Raw genomic sequence first — 20,057 nt, forward strand, 5'->3', positions numbered from 1 at the left:
ATTTTTGAAACAAAGTCCTGCAGTGTAAGATCATCTTGCTGAAAACACCGCTTTGTTTTCCGTTGCGGCTTTGGGCTGCTCTATCCCAACCGGTCCTTGAGCATCAGCAGTAGGGGTCAGCACCACGCCCCTCCCTCCTGCAGATCCCTAGAGACAGGTGCCCGAGGAGGTTGCCATTACTGCGACTCCCAAACTTGCCAGAGGACCCATGCCACGTCGCTTCCCTTCCCTGGGCTTCGGTCCATCAGTCGGTGAAATGAAGACAGTAATACCGCACAGCGCGTTCCCAGAACGTGCTTCCAGGGCGCTCTGGGCTGGTCCTTTTGTTGGAGTGCGACCACGGGAGTTCGCTCCCGGTTTGCAGAAGGAATTTAGCCCATGGAGAGGTTTTCACCATTCGGTTTCTCTTCCCCTAAGGTCTGGTCTTTTACCTTTGTCTTCCGACCATCAGGAATCTGGCTGGAGGGCGCCAATGAAGCCCGGATATCGAGGTTTGACCCGCGAACTCGATCGCCCGCTCACAGACACCGACATAGCGGTCCCTCCCGCCCTTCCTGTCTGTGCTCCGGGACCCAGTTAGGCTCCCTCAGGCCAGCCCACTTGGAGAAGGAAATGGCAACCCACTCCAGTGTTCTTGCCTGGAGAATCCCAGGGACGGGGGAGCCTGGTGGGCTGCCGTCTCTAGGGTCGCACAGAGTCGGACACGACCGAAGCGACGCAGCAGCAGCAGCAGCAGCAGCAGCAGCAGCAGCAGCAGCAGCAGCAGCAGCAGCAGCAGCAGCAGCAGCAGCAGCAGAAGGAGGACAGCCTACTGCTCTCAGAGCCCTTCGGGGCTCACCGTCCCCTTTCCTTCCGCTTCCGGGACAGACCCCGCCCTCCAGGAAGCCCATCGAAAGGAGGGCGGAGCCTACGTTCGCTACGTGGTGGCGGGCGCGTCGGCCGGCGCGTGGCGCTGACGGAAGCGCCGGTGGCTAATAGGCAGCCGCGTTGGCTGGCGCTCCCGCCCCGGTCCTGCCCCGCCCCCGCCCGGCGTCCGCCGTCGGACAGGCGGGAAGGGGCGGCCGCTCGGGAAGGATGGCGGCGGCGGCGGCGGTGGGAGTGGGCGCGGGCGCCGGGGGTTCGGGAGCCGCCGGAGGCGGCGGCGGGGGGGCGCGCGAGGGCGCGCGGGTGGCAGCGCTGTGCCTGCTGTGGTACGCGCTGAGCGCGGGCGGCAATGTGGTCAACAAGGTGATCCTGAGCGCCTTCCCATTCCCCGTGACCGTGTCGCTGTGCCACATCCTGGCGCTGTGCGCGGGGCTCCCGCCTCTGCTCCGGGCCTGGCGCGTGCCCCCGGCGCCGCCCGTCTCGGGCCCTGGGCCGGGTCCGCATCAGTCGTCCGGCCCGCTGCTACCGCCGCGCTTCTACCCGCGCTACGTGTTGCCGCTCGCCTTCGGCAAGTACTTCGCATCAGTGTCCGCGCACGTCAGCATATGGAAGGTGCCCGTGTCCTACGCGCACACCGGTGGGTGCCCAGGCTGGCCTAGGGGGCGGCGGCTGGCGCACGCCACCTGGGGCTTTGACGCTTGGGTCGGAGTGCGCCGGCTGGGGTGCCCTCGACGGTCTGGAATGTCGGGCTGAGAAGTCCGTTTCAGTCCAGAAGGCGCTGGAGGCCGCCAAAGCTTTTAGCAAGAGAGGGACACGCACAGGGGTCTCCGGGAGGGAAGGGACTGAGAAGAAAGCTGGGAAGTGAGCAGGGCGGATCAGAAGTGTTGGGTTCGGGGAAGGCCCACAGATAGAGAAGAGCTGAAGTGGCTTGAGGGGCAGCCAAGCCTTCTCACCCCTCCCCCCTAGTGGGGTTGGGACAGGTCCCAGAGTGGGTTCTGGGACTAGCGCAGCTCCCTGAATGCCCCTACCCTCTCTTTGCAGTCAAGGCCACCATGCCCATCTGGGTGGTCCTCCTGTCCCGGATCATCATGAAGGAGAAACAGAGCACCAAGGTAACCTAGGCGGGCTCTGGGCCGGTGGGGGCCCCAGAGGCTTCCCAGCTGTTGCTGAGCTGGTGACGTGGTCCAGGTTCCTGGTCTGCAGGCTGCCTGGCTTCCTGTCAAATAAGGAAGTCATCTTCTAGACCTCTTTTGCTGCTAACGTTCTGGAATCACCCCCCGGGGCAGTAGCAAGTGGGGTGTGTGTTCCTGAGTTGTTTCTGATGTGTGGCCTCAGGATGCTGCTGCCCATCTCAGATCCAGCCTTCCTCCCTGTTTGGATTCCCATCCTGGGGTTGCTGGTAGGCAACTTGGATAACTTGGTCCCATCTTGACCAGACCACCCCCTCCAGTGGAATGAGGGTTGGAACATCTGACTCCTTGCTGGAACGGAACTCTGACAGAGTTTTACATCTTTGCAAGAGATAGTGGTCAGGCTCAGGATTTCTGGGGTCACAAGTGAGAAGCTAGTCAGAGGAATCTGATTTTGGCAAAGCCCAGCAAAGTCTTCGAAATAAAAACAGCCAGGAATTGTGAATGTCTGGAAATGGAAGTGATGGCAGCCCGCAGAGCCCAGGGCTGCATGGGGAAGATGCTCTGGGCACAATCCAGGGTCTGTTCGAGATGCCAAGCCAGGGTATTTCCTGGCTTGGAGTGAGAGAAGCTGTGGCTTCAGCCAGAGACAGCCTTGCCCTGTGTCCTTAAGTGGAAGTGGGATTCCTGTTGTCCCAGCTGGAATCCATTTCATGCTGGACAGAGCGCCTCTTCTCTATGTGGTTGGTTTCTGGCATCCTGTATTTTATGTAACTTAGAACGGCAGTGCCCTGGATCAGCTTATAGAAATGGGGCCACCCCTGGCTGGTGTCTGCTTTCGGTCAGTCTTGTCCCCTGCCAGATCTGGTGTGCCCTGCAACCCACCCCCAAGGTGCTGTCAGATGTGCCTGGTCTCCCCAGGTCGGAGTTGGCCAGGAGGTGTGTGTCTTGCCTCTCTCAGTGTCACACTGTGTTTATCAGGTTTCCTGTGGTAAGGGTCATTGTACCCAGCTTGGGCAGGGAGCCAGAACCTTTCACAGGGAGGAGAGACAGGGGAATGGCTTAGGCAGGAGACTAATGATGATGACGACAGATTAAGTTGTGGCCCCACCCTTTCCAGGTAAGGCTGGTGATCATTTCATCTCGGGGAAAGCAATGAGCCTTCAAAAGGAAGAGCCTGAGGACCAGCCAGTAGTGAGGGGCAGGGATTCTGGACTTCAGAGCTCTCTTACCCTGTGTATGTGGGGATGGGGGTGGAGCTTCACCACCCCCTCCCAAATCTCTGAAGTATTTTTTTGTTTGTTTTTAATCTCTTTATTTGTTTGTTTTGGCCATTCTGTGCCGAATGTGGGATCTTAGTTCCCTGAACAGAGATCAAACCTCAGCCCCCTGCATTGGGAGCAGAGTCTCAATCAGGGAAGTCCCCAGAGTGCTTTATGAGTATCGTTTGTAGGGGAAGGATGAGCCAGGAGTAAGGAAAGCCAAATGTTGGGGACGGACCCTATTTCTCTGGAAAGCCAAATGTTGGGGACGGACCCTATTTCTCTGGAAGTTGGGAGCCTATTTAGCTGTGAGAGTTCCAGGGACTTTCCAGGCCCGGAAATGCTTGACCCTTCTGGAAGACCCCGGTCACAGCACTCACTACTCGTGCTTGGGGCCAGCAGTTGTTGGGTGCCCGCTAAGTGCCAGGTACCAGCATAGAGCAGTGAACAAAGAGCTGCCCTAAAGGAGTGCAGGGATGCAGACGATGTAAAGGGTGCTTCTAGTGGGTGGAGAGCGCTGTTCCCAAAACACACAGCTGGGCAACCTTACCCTGTCTAGGGGGCACTGGGTCAGGGAAGGTTCTTGGCCTTTGTGAACTGTGACCCCTGAAGGGAACGGAGATCTCCAGCTGAAGAAGGTGTAGGGGGAGTGTCCTCACTAGGGATAACTGCATGTTGGAAGAGTGCAAAATAAAAGGGACCCAGGAAACCCATCAGAGGCTAACAGTTTCAGATCCTGGTGTTGGTGGCGGCAGCTGGGTAGATCCTGTTAGGACCAGCCCTGGCTTGTGGCTCTTAATGTAATGGGGGTGTTGGCATGGCTGGGGCGCCCACAGTGACACGGCCCTGCCCTCGGGTACTCTGAGAACCATCTGCCTCTGCCTGACTCCCCAGAGTGTTACGGTCCCAGCTAACACCTGCATGCAGAGTGGCAGGTGGTGCCCCTCTGGGGAGGAGAGAGCAGTCGGGCCCCCCCAGGCGTCAGCACTGGGCGGCCCAGCTCCACCCGGCCTGGCGGCCACTGCTGCATCCTCTCACAGGTGTACCTGTCCCTCATCCCCATCATCAGCGGCGTCCTGCTGGCCACCGTCACCGAGCTGTCCTTCGACATGTGGGGGCTGGTCAGCGCCCTTGCAGCCACGCTGTGCTTCTCGCTTCAGAACATTTTCTCCAAAAAGGTACTGGGACACCGTCCAGGGTGCACCTGCTGTTTCTGGGGTGGGTGGGTGGCGTCTAAGAAAGCAGCCAGGTAACGATTTCTTCATTGTGGGACAAAAACATCCTGTCGCCTTTCTGCTGCTTTTCTATTGTTTTGTTTTATAAATAGCTTTATTATTATCATATAGGAAGCTGACTTACATTCAATGTGAAAAAATAGAGAAAAGCACAGTGAAAAGAAATCAGAAATTTTATTGAGCACCTACTGTGTGACAGGCGCTGTAGTAGGTGCTGGGGACCAAGACTCAACAGAGACCTGCCCCCTGGCTCAGGGTTTCCTCTTTCTTGAGGAAAGCCACAGTGCTGTTCCCTACTGTTAATGCTAGGGGGTTTTTCCTGCATGGTTTTTAGAGTTGCAATATTACACATACTTTTTAAGTTTTGCTTTGTTCATTTATTATTTTAACATTGCATTTTCCCATATCATTAAAAATTATTGCTCCTAACTCATAATAATCACATTCTTTGCAGGTGTCATAATTAACACAGTTGGTTTCCGTACTGCACATGCAGATTATTTCCAACTAATCCCTACAAATAATACAATTTATGAACATCTTTGTGCAAAACATTTTTCTATTTCTCGGGTTATTTCCTTTTGATGAGTTTACCATTCTTGGGTCAGAGGGTATGAGATATTTACAGCTTTTGATATACTTTTCCTGCTTGTTTTCTGGAACTATATACCAGTTTAGACACGAACCAGCACCATTTCAGAGTGCCTGTTTCACTGTAGCTTTACCAGCAATTGAGTGTTGCTGGGTTTTGTTTTTTCTTCTCTCGGTCCTTTGCATATGAAACACGGCGCTTGTTGTGGTCATGGGCAGTGTGCCTCATCATGGGCCGTGTGTCTCGTCATGGGCCGTGTGTCTCGTCATGGGCAGTGTGCCTCACCATGGGCCGTGTGTCTCGTCATGGGCCGTGTGCCTCACCATGGGCCGTGTGTCTCGTCATGGGCCGTGTGCCTCATCATGGGCCGTGTGCCTCATCATGGGCCGTGTGTCTCGTCATGGGCGCACTTGCAGGTTTGGCGGTCAAGGTCAGATACCAGGGATAATGTGCAGCCACCATGTTTCGGGCCTGGGTAAGCGGAGCCCCTCTTGCCACTTATAGTTACAACCAGCCTTTAAAGAGGTTTTCTCTCTTCAGGTATTAAGAGATTCAAGGATCCACCATCTCCGGCTGCTGAACATCTTGGGCTGCCATGCCGTCTTTTTTATGATCCCCACGTGGGTCCTGGTAGATCTCTCGGCTTTCCTGGTCAGCAGCGACCTGGTGAGTTGGCCTGTGCCAAGAACATGCCCTTTTCTTAGCTGGTTCCGAAGTAGGTACTTTGTCAGGGAATTATGCCTCTGTGTTGACTGGGGCATCGGGCCTCTGACCGCCAGCCCTTTTAGCTCTCAGCTCTTTGATGATTCAACATTGAGTGCAGTCAAGGAAGTCGGCTTCTTATGCGTTTTCTTCTCAGTCGTGCTCGATCCCAGCTGCTCATAACTGCTGCATTTGTGCCAGTGCATTCAAGGAAGAAAAAATGCCAGCACAGGCAACTTTCCCACCCTGACGGTCTGGTTCAGGTCTCACTTGGCCTTTTAGAAACTCTGCTTGCACTGCTCAAGTCCTTTCTTGGTGTCATCTCTGTCTGTACTGCCATTGACTCCAGATGTACCCACAGCTCTCTGAGCTGAGCCCAGGAGAGAGCATCTTCCCACCCACGGCCTACAGGACCAGCCTCCAGAGAAGGTACTGGAAACCAATGCAAGCAGTAGTGATAAGGAGGTGGGCATGGTTCTTCCTGGTCTGAGCTGGATGGAGTCAATGTAGGGCTTAATGAGGTCCGACTGGATTCTTCTGTTAAAGATCAGTGTATCAATTCTTATTTTTAAAATTTATTTTACTTTTTGCTTCGCTGGGTCTTCATTGCTGCTTGGGCTTTCTCTAGTTGGAGCAGGTGGGGACAGCTCGTGATTGCAGTGCCCAGACTGCTCACTGCAGTGGCTTCTCTTGCTGCAGAGCACAAGTTCTAGGTGCGTGGGCTCAGCAGTTGCCGCTCACGGGCTTAGTTGCTCCACAGCATATGGAATTTTCCTGGACCAGGGATCAAACCTGTGTTCCCTGCATTGGCAGGCAGATTCTTAACCACTGGACCACCAGGGAAGTCCCTGCACTACCCCATCTTACTATATGAGAGACTTGAGCATCCTCAGATCTGGGGACTTCTGAAACCAATCCCCCACAGGTACTGAGGGCCAAGTGTGTTCATTCCTCCACCCTCCTTATACAAATAGTGACTTTTTAGATATTTTAGATATTTAGAAAAGGTAGAAAAGGTTTTCACTCAATAACGCATCGTGGGGATCGTTCCATACTGGCCTGTCAGGTCCTCCTTCCTCTGGTTGCTGCTTTGCACTGCCTGTCGGTCTGGCATCAGCGCTGCTACGCTGCTCTGACACACTGGTGTCTCTGTGCACACTCACAAACAGGCATGTGTAGATTGTGTTCTGCTCTCTCCTTGCTCTCTTTGCTTTGCTTTCTCTTGCATTTAGGACATTTTTTAATTTTCTTTTAGTAATAAACTTACTTCCATTGCCATTGGTGATCTCTTTTTCTCGTCAGGTCATTTTTTTTTTTAATTTTTGACTGGGCTGGGTCTTCGTCACTAGATGCAGGCCTTCTCTGGGTGCAGTGAGCAGAGACTGCTCTACTTGTGGTGTGCAGGCTTCTCACTGCAGTGGCTTCTCTCGCTGCGGGGCATGGCTCGAGGGTGTGCAGGCTTTAGTAGTTGCCAACTCACAGGCCCTGGCATGCATACTCCACAGTTGTGGCATATGGACTTGGCTGCCCCACGGCACGTGGGCTCTGAACCAGGGACTGAACCTGTGTCCCTTGCATTGGCAGGTGGATTCTTAACCATCGGCCCATCAGGGAAGCCCTGAAGCCGTATATTGTTTGCCTTGATGGGACCCTTGTGCGTTTTAACAGCAGCCCTAGCAGCGCACAGTATTCCACACTGCTGCCCCCAAAAGTGGGGTTCCTAGTGGGGCTCCCCCGCCCTCCCGTGTCTTCCCGCAGCAGCCAGGTGAGTTAGGTGTGTCCTAGTGCTGTGCTCCACAGTGGAAGGGAGAAAGCTCAGGTTGGAGACACATCATCTGGGCCTGCTACTCACCATGTTTCCAAGAATCAAAAGCTACAGCAGACAGTTCCCAGACATATCCAGACCTGCTGCCAACAGCTCAACTGTAGCCAGGTATGGATTTCCAGACTCTGAAGCAGGTGGCCCAGTTTTAAAGCTTGGACAGGATGGGTGAAGCCAGTACTTGAGAACTGAAAAGTAAATGGGGACAGGCAGGCTGATGGAGAAACCAGATTACAAAGCACCACTGAGCCAGCTGTGGGTTTGCTTTCTTCTGCCTCCTGTGTCTTCAGCCTGGACTTAAAGCATCTGGAAACACAGAAGTGGGCACTGGGGGAGGAAGAGAGTGAAAAGCCCTCTTTACTGGCTTGCTGAGGGAAAGGAGATTCGTGGTGCTCTGAGAGCACGGGGGGAATCCTCTGTTTCTGTTTCCCTTGTCCTCTCACGTCCCAGGCCCCCAGCAGTCCCGTTTGGTGGTGGCAGCAAGGTCCCATAGGCCCCTGAGATGCTCAGGTGGGAACCTCCCTCTGCAATCGCAGGACAGGATTAGCCCCTGTTGCACTTTTTTTCTTTTCTTCATCCTCCCACTGCTTGGCCCCGAATGGAGGTAGAGTTGTAGGAAGGAATCAGAGTGGGGTTATTAAGTCCAGCTTTCTAAGTGGATAATTGAAAGAGGGAGACCTCAGAAACCAAAAAATACCAAGGAGACATGGAAAGAAGGAACCTGGGGGAAATGATCTCATAAAACACCATAAAAGAGACTTCCCTGGTGTTCCAGTGCTTAAGACTCTGCACTTCCACTGCAGGGGACATGGGTTCAATCCATGGTTACGGAACTAAATCCTGCATGCCATGCAGTGCAACCAAAAAAAAAAAAACACAAAAAAGGCAGAGCCAAAATGGAAAAGCAAGCAGAAATCTGAAATTCAGTTAAAGTTGGAAAGACAAAGTTACCATTTTAAAAATAAAACAACAAAATTCTGAGCTGCACATGTGAGGATCTGATCCTAACAGCACACAAAGACAGAACAGTCTACTGCCCAGGCCCGTGGCTGACCGCTGCGTGGGGTCACTGTGTGCTGCTGTGTGCCGCTGAAAGGCTTGAAAACAGAGCTGGTGCTGGGACCACAGCCCACTGGAGGCTGGTTAGGCTTGTAGCCTGAACCTAGCTGAGTCTGCTAAAGCCAAGTATCAACATTATCCATGGGACCTACAGTCGTATGGAGGAGGCAATGGCACCCCACTCCAGTACTCTTGCCTGGAAAATCCCATGGACGGAGGAGCCTGGAAGGCTGCAGTCCATGGGGTCGCTAAAAGTCGGACACGACTGAGCGACTTCACTTTCACTTTTCACTTTCATGCACTGGAGAAGAAAATGGCAACCCACTCCAGTGTTCTTGCCTGGAGAATCCCAGGGACGGAGGAGCCTGGTGGACTGCCGTCTACGGGGTCACACAGAGTCGGACACGACTGAAGTGACTTAGCAGCACAGTCGTATAATATTCTAAACGTCCAGGATATAATCCAGAATTACTGGGAACACAAAGAAACAGAAAAATTTCAAGTCTTATGAGAAAAGACAATCAACAGATGCCAGTACTGGGATGACCCAGATATTGAAATTATTGGACAAAGCCTTTAAAGCAATTATTTATAATCATGCTCCAAGAATGTTCTTGACACAAATGGGAAGAATAGAAGACAGAACCAAGTGGAAATTTCAGGATGGAAGAAACAACTTAAACTCACTGGATGGTATTGGATGAACTCAGTAGCAGAATAGAGATGACAGAGGGAGGTCCGTAACTTGAAGATAAGTCAGCTGAAGGTGTCTACTTTGAGCCACAGAAAGAAAATGATTCAAAGACAAAAAAAGCTTGAAAACAGAAAAAGGATGCATTATTTATAGGAGAACAGAAATTTGGACAATTGTGGGTTTCTCATCAGAAACCATGAAGTAGAATAACATTCGTAAAGTACTAAAACTAAAGAACTGTTAACACGTAATTCTATATCCAGCAAATATAGAATTTCCAAAATCACTGGGTCTATAGATCAGGAATAAAGAATTGAACACCACTGTCAACCAACTGGAAATCTCATTGACATTTATAGAATATGTTACCCAGCAGCAGCAGAATAGACATCTTTTCAAGTGTATATGTGGAAATTCACCAAAATAGATCATATTGTATGTCAAAAAAACCTTAAGAGAACAATAAAATTAAAAGTAAATAACAAAGAAGTAACAGGAAAATTTCCAAACACTTGGAAACTAAACAGCACATTTCTAAATAATCCATGGACCAAAGAGGAAGTCTCAAGGGAAAAGAAAAAACATTTTAACTGAAGCAAAACTGACCCTTCCAAAAAAGAGAGAGGGATAAGACAATACAAATAATCAGGAATGAAAAAGGGAGCAGTACTGCAAAACTCACAGAACTTAAAACCATAAAAATACTACTGACAACTCTACACACATAAAATCAATGACAGCTGAAATAGACCAGTTCTTCATAAACCACACAGTATCAGAATGTACCCACTCCAGATGAAGAAGATAACCTGAATCTTATAACTATTAAAGAAATTGAATTCATAGTTTAAAGCCTCCTAGAAAGAAGTCATCAGGCCCAGATGGTTTTATGGGTAATTTCTACCAAACATTTAAGGAAAAATAAACACCAGTTCTGCACAATCTCCTCTGGAAAACAAGTGGAAAAGAAGACTTTTGGTTCATATTAACAAACCATAAAAAGGACAGATATCCCTTGTGAGAATAGAGACAAAAGTCCTTAATAAAATATTCAGTTCAGTCGCTCAGTCGTGTCCGACTCTTTGCCACCCCATGAATCGCAGCACGCCAGGCCTCCCTGTCCATCACCAACTCCCGGAGTTCACTGAGACTCACTTCCATCGAGTCAGTGATGCCATCCAGCCATCTCATCCGCTGTCGTCCCCTTCTCCTCCTGCCCCCAATCCCTCCCAGCATCAGTCTTTTCCAGTGAGTCAACTCTTCGCATGAGGTGGCCAAAGTACTAGAGTTTCAGCTTTAGCATCATTCCTTCCAAAGAAATCCCAGGGCTGATCTCCTTCAGAATGGACTGGTTGGATCTCCTTGCAGTCCAAGGGACTCTCAAGAGTCTTCTCCAACACCACAGTTCAAAAGCATCAATTCTTCGGCGCTCAGCCTTCTTCACAGTCCAACTCTCACATCCATACATGACCACAGGAAAAACCATAGCCTTGACTAGACGGACCTTTGTTGGCAAAGTAATGTCTCTGCTTTTGAATATGCTATCTAGGTTGGACATAACTTTCCTTCCAAGGAGTAAGCGTCTTTTAATTTCATGGCTAGTGATTTTGGAGCCCCAAAAAATAAAGTCTGACACTGTTTCCACTGTTTCCCCATCTATTTGCCATGAAGTGATGGGACTGGATGCCATGATCTTCGTTTTCTGAATGTTAAGCTTTAAGCCAACTTTTTCACTCTCCGCTTTGACTTTCATCAAGAGGCTTTTTAGTTCCTCTTCACTTTCTGCCATAAGGGTGGTGTCATCTACGTATCTGAAGTGATTGATATTTCTCCCGGCAATCTTGATTCCAGCTTGTGTTTCTTCCAGTCCAGCGTTTCTCATGATGTACTCTGCATAGAAGTTAAATAAGCAGGGTGACAATATACAGCCTTGACGTACTCCTTTTCCTATTTGGAACCAGTCTGTTGTTCCATGTCCAGTTCTAACTTGCTTCCTGACCTGCATACAGATTTCTCAAGAGGCAGGTCAGGTGCTCTGGTATTCCCATCTCTTTCAGAATTTCCCACAGTTTATTGTGATAAAATATTAGAATCAAATAAATAAAATATTAGAATAAATCAAATGCAGGGATATGTTAAGAAACATACTACACTATGAAAAAGTGAGATTTAAATCAAGAATGCAAGGCTAATTCAATACTTTGAAATCAATCAATGTAATCTACTGTAATAGCCTAATAAAAAACACATAGTCATACCAACTCATGCAGATAAGGCATTTGACAAAATGCAACATCCAGTCATGAGTTTTAAAAAGTCAACACACTAGAAATAGAGGAAACTACCTCAACTTGACCAAAGGCATACATAGCTAACATAATGATGAGAAATTGAAAGTTTTTTCCCCTAAATTCAGGAATAAGGTAAAGATGTTCACTCTCAATAGGCCCATTCCCCATGATACTTAACATCGTAGCCAGAACAATAAACAAGGTAAAGAAATAGATTTGAAAGAAGAAATAAAATTCTTTCTACTCAACAAAATCTTATACTTCTTACATTCAGCTATAAATCATTACTTAAATTTTAACTTCTGCTGGGCAAAGGCATTAATGAAAAAAAGTTGAGAAACTATCTCCCTATGTGTATATATTTGGAGATAGATACTTATAGATATTAAAATTTGTTTAATAAAAGCTGATTGGAAATTTTACATTGACTGGCAAGAGAACTGAAATAGCTAAATAAGTTTGAGAAAGAAGAACAGAGTTGGAGGAATCACATAATTTTAAGACTTAGTATAAAGCTATGGATATTGGTGGAAAAAGACGTCCATCAGTGAGCAGATAGACAGCATGAAAGTATACTCACAGATACGGGTGACTGATTTTTTGCAAAGGTTCAAAGGCAACTCCATGGAGAAAGGATGGTTTCTTTAACAAATGGTGTGGGAGCGAATGAACATCCATATGCAAGATCTGAGCCTTGACTTCAGCCTCACACATTATACAAAATTTAACTCATAAGGTATTCTAGGCCTAAATATAAGAGCAAAAATGGTAACCTTTAGAAGAAAACAGAGGAAACATCTTCATGACTTGGAAATAGTTTGTAGACATTATACCAAAAGCACAGTCCATTAAAAAAAAAAATTGCTAAATGGGGGCTTCATCAAAGTTAAAGGCTTTTGCTCCCCAAAATACTACTAAAGAAAGACAGGCTACAGACTGGGAAAAAAATACTTGCCACTGAGATACTGACAGAGGACTTGTGTTCAGGATATATAAAGAACTCTTAAAACTCAACAGTAGTTTAAAAATAGGCCCAAGACTTGAATTTCACCACTGAGATTGTGCAGATGTGAAATATGTTCAACATCATTAGTCATTAGGGAAAAGCCAGTTAAAACCATGAGGAGATTCCGCTCTGTATCTGATTGAATAGCTCCAGTGAAAAGTACTGACAGTACCGTGTCTGTCAAGGATGGGGCACAGCTGGCATTTTCCTGTTGTTGGAGCAACTGCAAAATGGCGCAGCCACTCTGGAAAACATTTGGGAGTTTCTTCTGAAGTTAAACATACACTGACCACATGTCCCAGCAGTCTCACTCCTGGGTGTCTAGAGAAATGGAACTCAGGTTCACATAGAAGCCTGTGCACAAATGTTTAGCAACTCTGTTTATGATCACAGAGTATTGGAAACAACCCAGATGTCCTTCAACAGGTGAATGGAGAAAGAAACTTCGATACGTTTGTACAGCAGAATATTTCTCAGCAAGAACAAAGGTACCAACTGTCATCCCTTACAAGTTGGGTGGATGTCACAGGCATTATGCTGAATCAAAGAAACCTGTTTGAGAAGGTTCCATGCTGCATCTTTCCAGTTAGAGGACTGTTTCCAAAAGACAAACCTATCGTGGAGAACACCTCAGTGGTTGCCTGGGTGGGGGAGGGAGGGTGCACAGAGAAGCCCTGGAGAGTGCCATGGGGTGATGGAGCTGTTCTGAACTCTGACTGTGGTATTGGCTACACAAATCAATATATGTGTGTTAATACACATGGAACTATCCACCAGAAGGAAGAAACACTCAACTTTTTTGTATGTCAGTTCTTTTAAAACGCTGGATTGGCTGGGTTGCTTTGCAAGCAGGCTGCCTTGTAAAAATAGCTTGTAAGTCCCTGTGGGTCACCTCAGGGAAGAATTCCTGGGGGAACAGGCCAGCTCACCCTGAAGGTAATTCTGAGCAGGTCCCTACTTGGATCTCCCTCACTTTTAAGAGGACTATGTGATCCTTCCCTATCAGAAGGTGCTGGAGATATAATCAGGCCACTGCCCAAGGATTGCTGCAGCTCTCTTCCTGGCAAGGCCACTAGACCCCACTGTCTGAGAGATCCAGCTGTGTCCTCCTGTGTGAGAGGTCAGAGCAGTCTGGGAATTGGCCTGAGATCAGCCCAGGCTCTTTGAAGAGTTTGTGGTCCTAATGTTTGCTAGTTGGTGTTTCTTCTGTTGTTCAGCCAGTCAGTTTTGTCCAGTTCTTTGTGACTCTATGGACTGCAGCACACCAGGCTTCCCTGTCCTTCACCATCTCCTGGAGTTTGCTCAAACTTAGGTCCATTGAGTTGGTGATGCCATCCAACCATCTCATCCTCTGTTGCCCTGTTCTCCTTCTGCCTTCCGTCTTTCCCAGCATCAGAGTGTTTTCTGATGAATTGAGTCTTCACATCAGGTGACCAAAGTATTGGAGCTTCAGCTTCAACTTCAGTCCTTCTAATGAATATTCAGGATTGATTTCCTTTAGGATGGACTGGTTTGATTTCCTTGCTGTCCATGGGACTCTCAAGAGTCTTCTCCAGCACCACAGTTTGAAAGCATCAGTTCCTCAGTGCTCAGCTTGCTTTGTGGTCCAATTCTTACATTGATACATGACCACTGGAAAAAATAGAGCTTTGACTAGATGGGCCTTTGTTGGCAAAGCAACGTCTCTGCTTTTACTGTGCTGTGTAGGTTTGTCATAGCTTTTCTTCCAAGGAGCAAATGTCTTTTAACTTCATGGCTCTGGTCACCATCTGCAGTGATTTTGGAACCCCAAGAAAATAAAGTCTGTTACTATTTCCATTTTTTCCCCATCTATTTGCCATGAAGTGATGGGGCTGGGTGTTGTGATCTTAGTTTTTACTTCTAGGCCCCCTTTATTATGGTGGCTTCATTCTGGCGAGAGTCGGATGGTAAAATTTTGTTTTTTAAGATTTTCACTTCCTTTTTTAAAAATTTTATTTGATTTTTGACTGTTGCTGCATGCAGACTTTCTCTAGTTGTGGCATGCCGAGCTCCTTGCCATGATGGGTGCTCTGCAGCATGTGGAATCTTCCTGGACCAGAGATTGAACTCGTGTCCCCTGCACGTGCATTCTTAACCACTGGACAACCAGGGAAGTCAGCAACTAAGGTTTTGATGATAACATCATTTTCTGTTCGTTTGGCTTGGGATTCTTTTAGAGCACTTTCAAAACCATGATTGCATTTGGTCCTCACAGCAGCAGTGTTGTACAGACTCATCAGGATCAATCTTCCCCATTGCAGAGATGAAGCCAGAGAGGTTGGGCAGCTTGCCTGGGGACTCCCAGTGATGGGGCAGACTAGAGCCTTGGGCTCTCTGCCTTGTGGGGGAACTTCTTCACACACCCAGAGGCTGCCACCCCAGGACTTCCCCATTTGCTACAATGCAAAATGTCTCCATGGTTTGAATGTCTGTGTCCCCTAAAATTCATATGTTGAAACCTAAACCTTACAACATGATGGTGTTTGGAGACAGGGCTTTTTGGACGTGATTAGGACATGAGGGTGGGGCCCATCATGAATGGGATTTGTGCCCTTCTAAGAGACCCCAGAGCTTCCCTGGTGGCTCAGCATCAAGAATCCACCCACCAGTGAAGGAAATGGGAGTTTGACCCCTGATCTAGGAAGATCATATGCCATGGAGCAACTAAGACCGTGCACCACAGCTATTGAGCCTGTACTGTAGGGCTCACAAGCCCTGGAGCCTGCACGCCACGACAAGAGAAGCCACCACAGAGAAACGCACATACTGGAACTAGAAAGTAGCCCTTTCTCCCTGCAAGTAGAGGAAAGCCCACGCAGCAGTGCAGACCTGGCACAGCCAATAAATATACAGATAAAATTATTTTTAAAAAGAGAAAAACCCCAAAGAGTTCCCTTGCCAATTCTGCCCTGTGAGGACCCAGTGAGACCCACTGAACCAGGAGGGCGCTCACCAGATATGGAGTCTGCCAGCGCCTTTATCTTGGACTTCAACCCACAGAACTGTGAGAAATCAACATTTTTTGGTAACCCCTTTGGCCTGTGGTACTTTGTCATAGCAGCTCAAACAGGTGATGTCCAGTATGTAGACCCTGCTCTGCTAACCCAGAGCCCCAACCCTCCCTGCCCAGGGACAGGGGAAAGCTCTGGTTCATGTCCTCTGCACCCCTTAAATACCTGATGCCCCCCCCGAACCTCCACTTCCTTGGCAGGGACGGGTGGTGATTATTATTATTGTTGTGCCGTGCAGAGCGTCGTGAAGGATGGAGGTTGTACGTATAAGCACCTGGTATCACAGCATGGCCTGCCCGGGCCTGTTCCCTCACCGGGAGTGTGGCCCCCGAGAAACCACTGTGTGTCACCTCCCAGGGCGGGCGTGCTGTTCTGACCTCAGTGCTGCTCTCACTCCCCCGTCTCTGCAGACCTATGTGTCCCAGTGGCCTTGGACGCTCCTGCTCCTGGCCGTCAGCGGCTTCTGTAACTTTGCCCAGAACGTCATCGCCTTCAGCATCCTCAACCTCATCAGCCCTCTGAGCTACTCAGTTGCCAACGCCACCAAGCGGATCATGGTCATCACAGTGTCCCTGATCATGCTGCGGAACCCCGTCACCAGCACCAATGTCCTGGGCATGCTGACGGCCATCCTCGGAGTCTTTCTGTACAACAAGGTGAGTCTGGGCTGGGGGAGGCTGTCCCCTTGACACCCAAGAAGGCACCAAGCATTGGTGGAGAGGATGGAGCCTCACCAGGAACTGAGAGGCAGGGGTTCCAGCTCCCAGCTTTGCCACTGCCTGGTTTACGGTCTTGGCTCCGCTCCCTCCACCCTGGGCTTCCGTTTTCCCTCACAGATGCCCCAGGCTCACGCCTCACTCTGTTTTGGCTCAGTTCTACCGCAGCTCTATTGGGAATTTCACTCCTTCCTTGCGAAGGTTCTGTGTATTCCCGTGAAGCTGTGGGATGGCTGACAGGGAGGGCTGCTCCATTAACCGTTCAGTGAGCGTGCCCCAGCTCCACTCGGGGTGACACTTGTGTCACCTTGAAGGCCTCTTGGCCATGAATCTCGAGCCCCCGCTGTGTCCTCTGCGTCCCAGGCATGAAGCTGATGGCGTCACTGCTTTTTTGACCTTGCAGACCAAGTATGACGCGAACCAGCAAGCCCGGAAGCACCTCCTCCCCGTCACGACAGGGGACCTGAGCAGTAAGGAGCACCACCGGAGCCCCCTGGAGAAGCCCCACAACGGCACGCTCTTTCCCCCGCACAGTGACTACCAGTACGGCCGCAACAACATCTTGACAGATCACTTCCAGTACGGCCGGCCGAGCTACCCAAACTCATATACTTTGAACCGATATGACGTGTAGAGCCTAGTGAGCTGGGCAGGACGTTCTTCCAGTCCTCCCCTCCATCCCCACCCCCAGCAGCATCAGAAACTCCTGACCACCAGTGAATGTACAACCCAGCCACGGGGGGATGGTGCGGAACCAGCAGAAGACCCTGGGGTCCCTGGCCCCCAGCCCGCCCAGGGGCAGCAGGAAGCAGACCCTGCCGTGGGGACCACCCCTGAGCTCCGGTGTTTCACGCCCTTTCTTCCTGGAGCCTTGTCTTCTGAGGGCGGCGTCACTCTGGAAACCTTGTCTAGGTTTTTACCTTTCTGTGTAGACTTATTTCCCCAAGTCTGTTCTTCAGAGTTCTTTTTCTGCTTTCCAGCCAGGACCCTCTCTGGAAAGGACACAGACCTCAGAGTGGGCGAAGTGTGCTTTGCAGGGAGGGTGGCAAGGAAAGGACCCTAGGGTGGTGCTTTGTGACTGGCCACTTTCTCAGGCAGGCACAGGACTGAAGCAGGTGTGGAGCAGAGGAGTGCAAGGGTTACGAAAACCTCTCCAGCCACAAAGGTAGACTCAGCTTTGGGTCAGCCCCATGACGGTTTGCAATTCTGGCCAACGTCCCTCAATGCAGAGCAATTGCAATTAGCACTGAATCCTTACAGCCTAATTCTCTGACCCGCAAGTCAGAGATGGTGTGCCGACCGAAAGGGAAGGGCTGCTGCTGACTCCTGACTCTCTTCCTTTGCTGGAGTGGAACGACCCTCCTCTCGGAGCAGCGAGAAGGATCGTTCGAAATCATGTTCAGCGTTTCAAGCTCAACCACAATACTCAATTTGTTCTCATGAGCCTTCAACACTCTGTGCTTAACAGGGTGTCTGGTGAGATGTTGGTTTTATGAGGATCTTGCATTTTTCTAGGGCATATTTTGTAGTTGTCTGTGTTTTTCGCCTCGGTCCCCCACCCCTCACCCCCCTCTTAGGGGATGCAGGATGCATGCAGATTGGCTTATGGTTGGAAACCCCTTTGGTTTTTAAACGTTTAAAAACAAGAAAGGTTGCTGGCGATGCCTGTCTCAGCACATGTCTGCATTTAGTAGGAAGGAATGAAGTGTTCTGAAGCGCTTTTCTAGTGACCACAACCTCTGAAAGTGAGATTAATCAAGAAGGTCATCTCCATACTTTTGTGTCACAGAGCTTGGCGCTCTGATTCTGTTAGCTGCTCTAGCGATGTTTCCGTCAGGATATGAATCATGTCCCAGGGAAGGGGCAAGCACCAGGCTAGGATTTGGTTTGCCAAATCGGTCTTTGGTCAAGAAGTTTGCGTTTTAGCAGAATCACATCACCAGGAAGATTATGTGAGCTCCGAGGGTAACCCGTGTGCTGAGGTCCAGGTTGGGACACTGGCATAAGAAATTGTGGCCTCAGAGAGGACCCTCCCTTGACTGCTGGCTGCCTTCTTCCTTCTGCCCTGCACCTAGCCTCTTCAACAGGCACTTGGCTTGATCAGCAGATGGGACCTCGGGTCACCTTTTACCTTCTGGCATGTGAGATGGTTCTCTGCTCCGAGAGGAAGTGCCAACCATTGCTTATGCTCGACTCCTGTTTGTTTTTGATGATGGGAACTTTGTACCTAGAGGTTACATTTTGTCACTCCTGGATGGGCCGCTCCTGGAGAGGTCATGAGGTCGCCTTCTGGCTTGTTTAGTACCACTGGCCTCAGGAGAACCCATTTGGCGTTGGCTTGCTTTTTCCTTACTTTGCCTCAAGTTCTGAGACTACGTTGTGCGAAACAGGAAGGGGCCGTCCTCAAGGATGTTTTCGTGAACTTGCCGAGTGCCTTCAGCAGGGGCAGGAGTTGGCCCTGCAGTTGGTCCACAATAAATGGAGGTAGTTTTGCATGGCACAGAGATTACAGTAATTGTCTTTATGATAGGAACTGATTCCTTGAACATAAAATTGAACTCCAAAATGAATTATGCTTCTCTGCAGGTTTAATGAAATTTCTGAGGTTGCTGGAATTTGTGTATTTGTTTTTCTAAAGCAAGATCTGCTGGTGAGGGGAGATACCTGACTGGTTTCTTTACGGTTTATAAATGAATAAACAAATATTTAGTTCTGTACATAAATCTACAGTGAGTACATACACTGGAATGAGACAATCATATTCGATCAGATCAGAAGACAAAGACATACTTTTGAGACTTGAAAGTTCAGAGCGGACGTTGACCTCCTGAAGGTTGGTTTTCCAGCCACTTGCTGCCCTGGCTCAGCCCCCACTACTCCTCCTCTCACATCCACATTTGCAGTTGGGTTGCTTCACCCTCCTCCCTGCTGGGGTTTGTAACAGCAAATTTAGTTCACCCATCCACGGTGTGGTCTGCAAAACTAATTCAAACCCAACCCCTTCATTTTACAGAAGGGGAAACTGAGGCTCAGAGGGCATTTTTAAATAGTGTTTGTTCACTATCTTGAGACTCAGTGTAGAATTTTTAAGCACCTTAAGTCATTCATTATTTGGAAAAATCAAACCCCTATTACAAAGGAGAGAAGTCAAACAGGTTCAAATGAAGAAGCACCTGGAATTTCTGAACTCTGCTGTGTATGTAGCACGCATCGCACAGCAGGTCCTGTGTTATCACTGGGACATAACCAGACCTGGATCCCTTGAGGTCTAACAGCCTTAAGGCAGAGAACATTAAATTATTGAAGAATCTGAAAATCGTGAACTCTTTATGTCACCGTGTTTTCAGGACTTTTCATGCTATAGACTGTTCTGCAGGAATGATACTGTGTATATTCTTGGATGGCATTTACCAAAAATAAATGATGGTCTCCAGGGAATTAAGATTGGTCCCAGTTTGTCGGTGAAGGGCCCCTTCTGAGTCAGTCTGTCATCAGCGTGTCCAGCCACAAAATGTGTAAGAGGCAGAAAGAACACACCAACTTGGTTCCCACATCCAGGTATATTGCAACCTTTTTATTTTTTCTGAGCCCAAATTTAGATGTGTGATTTATGGATTTGTGAGACAGTAGGATAAAAGTAGAAATCACAGCA

General features: G+C 49.1%; 1 protein-coding gene across 1 annotated transcript; it reads left to right on the forward strand.

Moving 5' to 3' along the window:
- The first annotated feature begins 987 nt into the window (after nucleotides 1-987).
- SLC35E1 (solute carrier family 35 member E1) lies at nucleotides 988-19,843 on the forward strand. The gene is made up of 6 exons (XM_019963319.2): nucleotides 988-1,501; nucleotides 1,906-1,976; nucleotides 4,297-4,434; nucleotides 5,624-5,749; nucleotides 16,100-16,345; nucleotides 16,809-19,843. Exons 1-6 carry the CDS (start codon nucleotides 1,075-1,077, stop codon nucleotides 17,037-17,039), a joined length of 1,239 nt encoding a protein of 412 aa, XP_019818878.2. The 5' UTR covers nucleotides 988-1,074; the 3' UTR covers nucleotides 17,040-19,843.
- Nucleotides 19,844-20,057: the final 214 nt, after the last annotated feature.

Source organism: Bos indicus, chromosome 7, assembly GCF_029378745.1.
Source record: "Bos indicus isolate NIAB-ARS_2022 breed Sahiwal x Tharparkar chromosome 7, NIAB-ARS_B.indTharparkar_mat_pri_1.0, whole genome shotgun sequence".
Lineage (NCBI taxonomy): Eukaryota > Metazoa > Chordata > Mammalia > Artiodactyla > Bovidae > Bos > Bos indicus.

Excerpts from the sequence above, each read along its gene's own strand:
- SLC35E1 (XM_019963319.2), top strand. The coding sequence starts at position 1,075 with ATGGCGGCGGCGGCGGCGGTGGGAGTGGGCGCGGGCGCCGGGGGTTCG. Across the intron at positions 4,435-5,623 it reads AGAACATTTTCTCCAAAAAG|GTATTAAGAGATTCAAGGAT; the intron begins GTACTGGGACAC and ends TTCTCTCTTCAG. Across the intron at positions 5,750-16,099 it reads TCCTGGTCAGCAGCGACCTG|ACCTATGTGTCCCAGTGGCC; the intron begins GTGAGTTGGCCT and ends CCGTCTCTGCAG.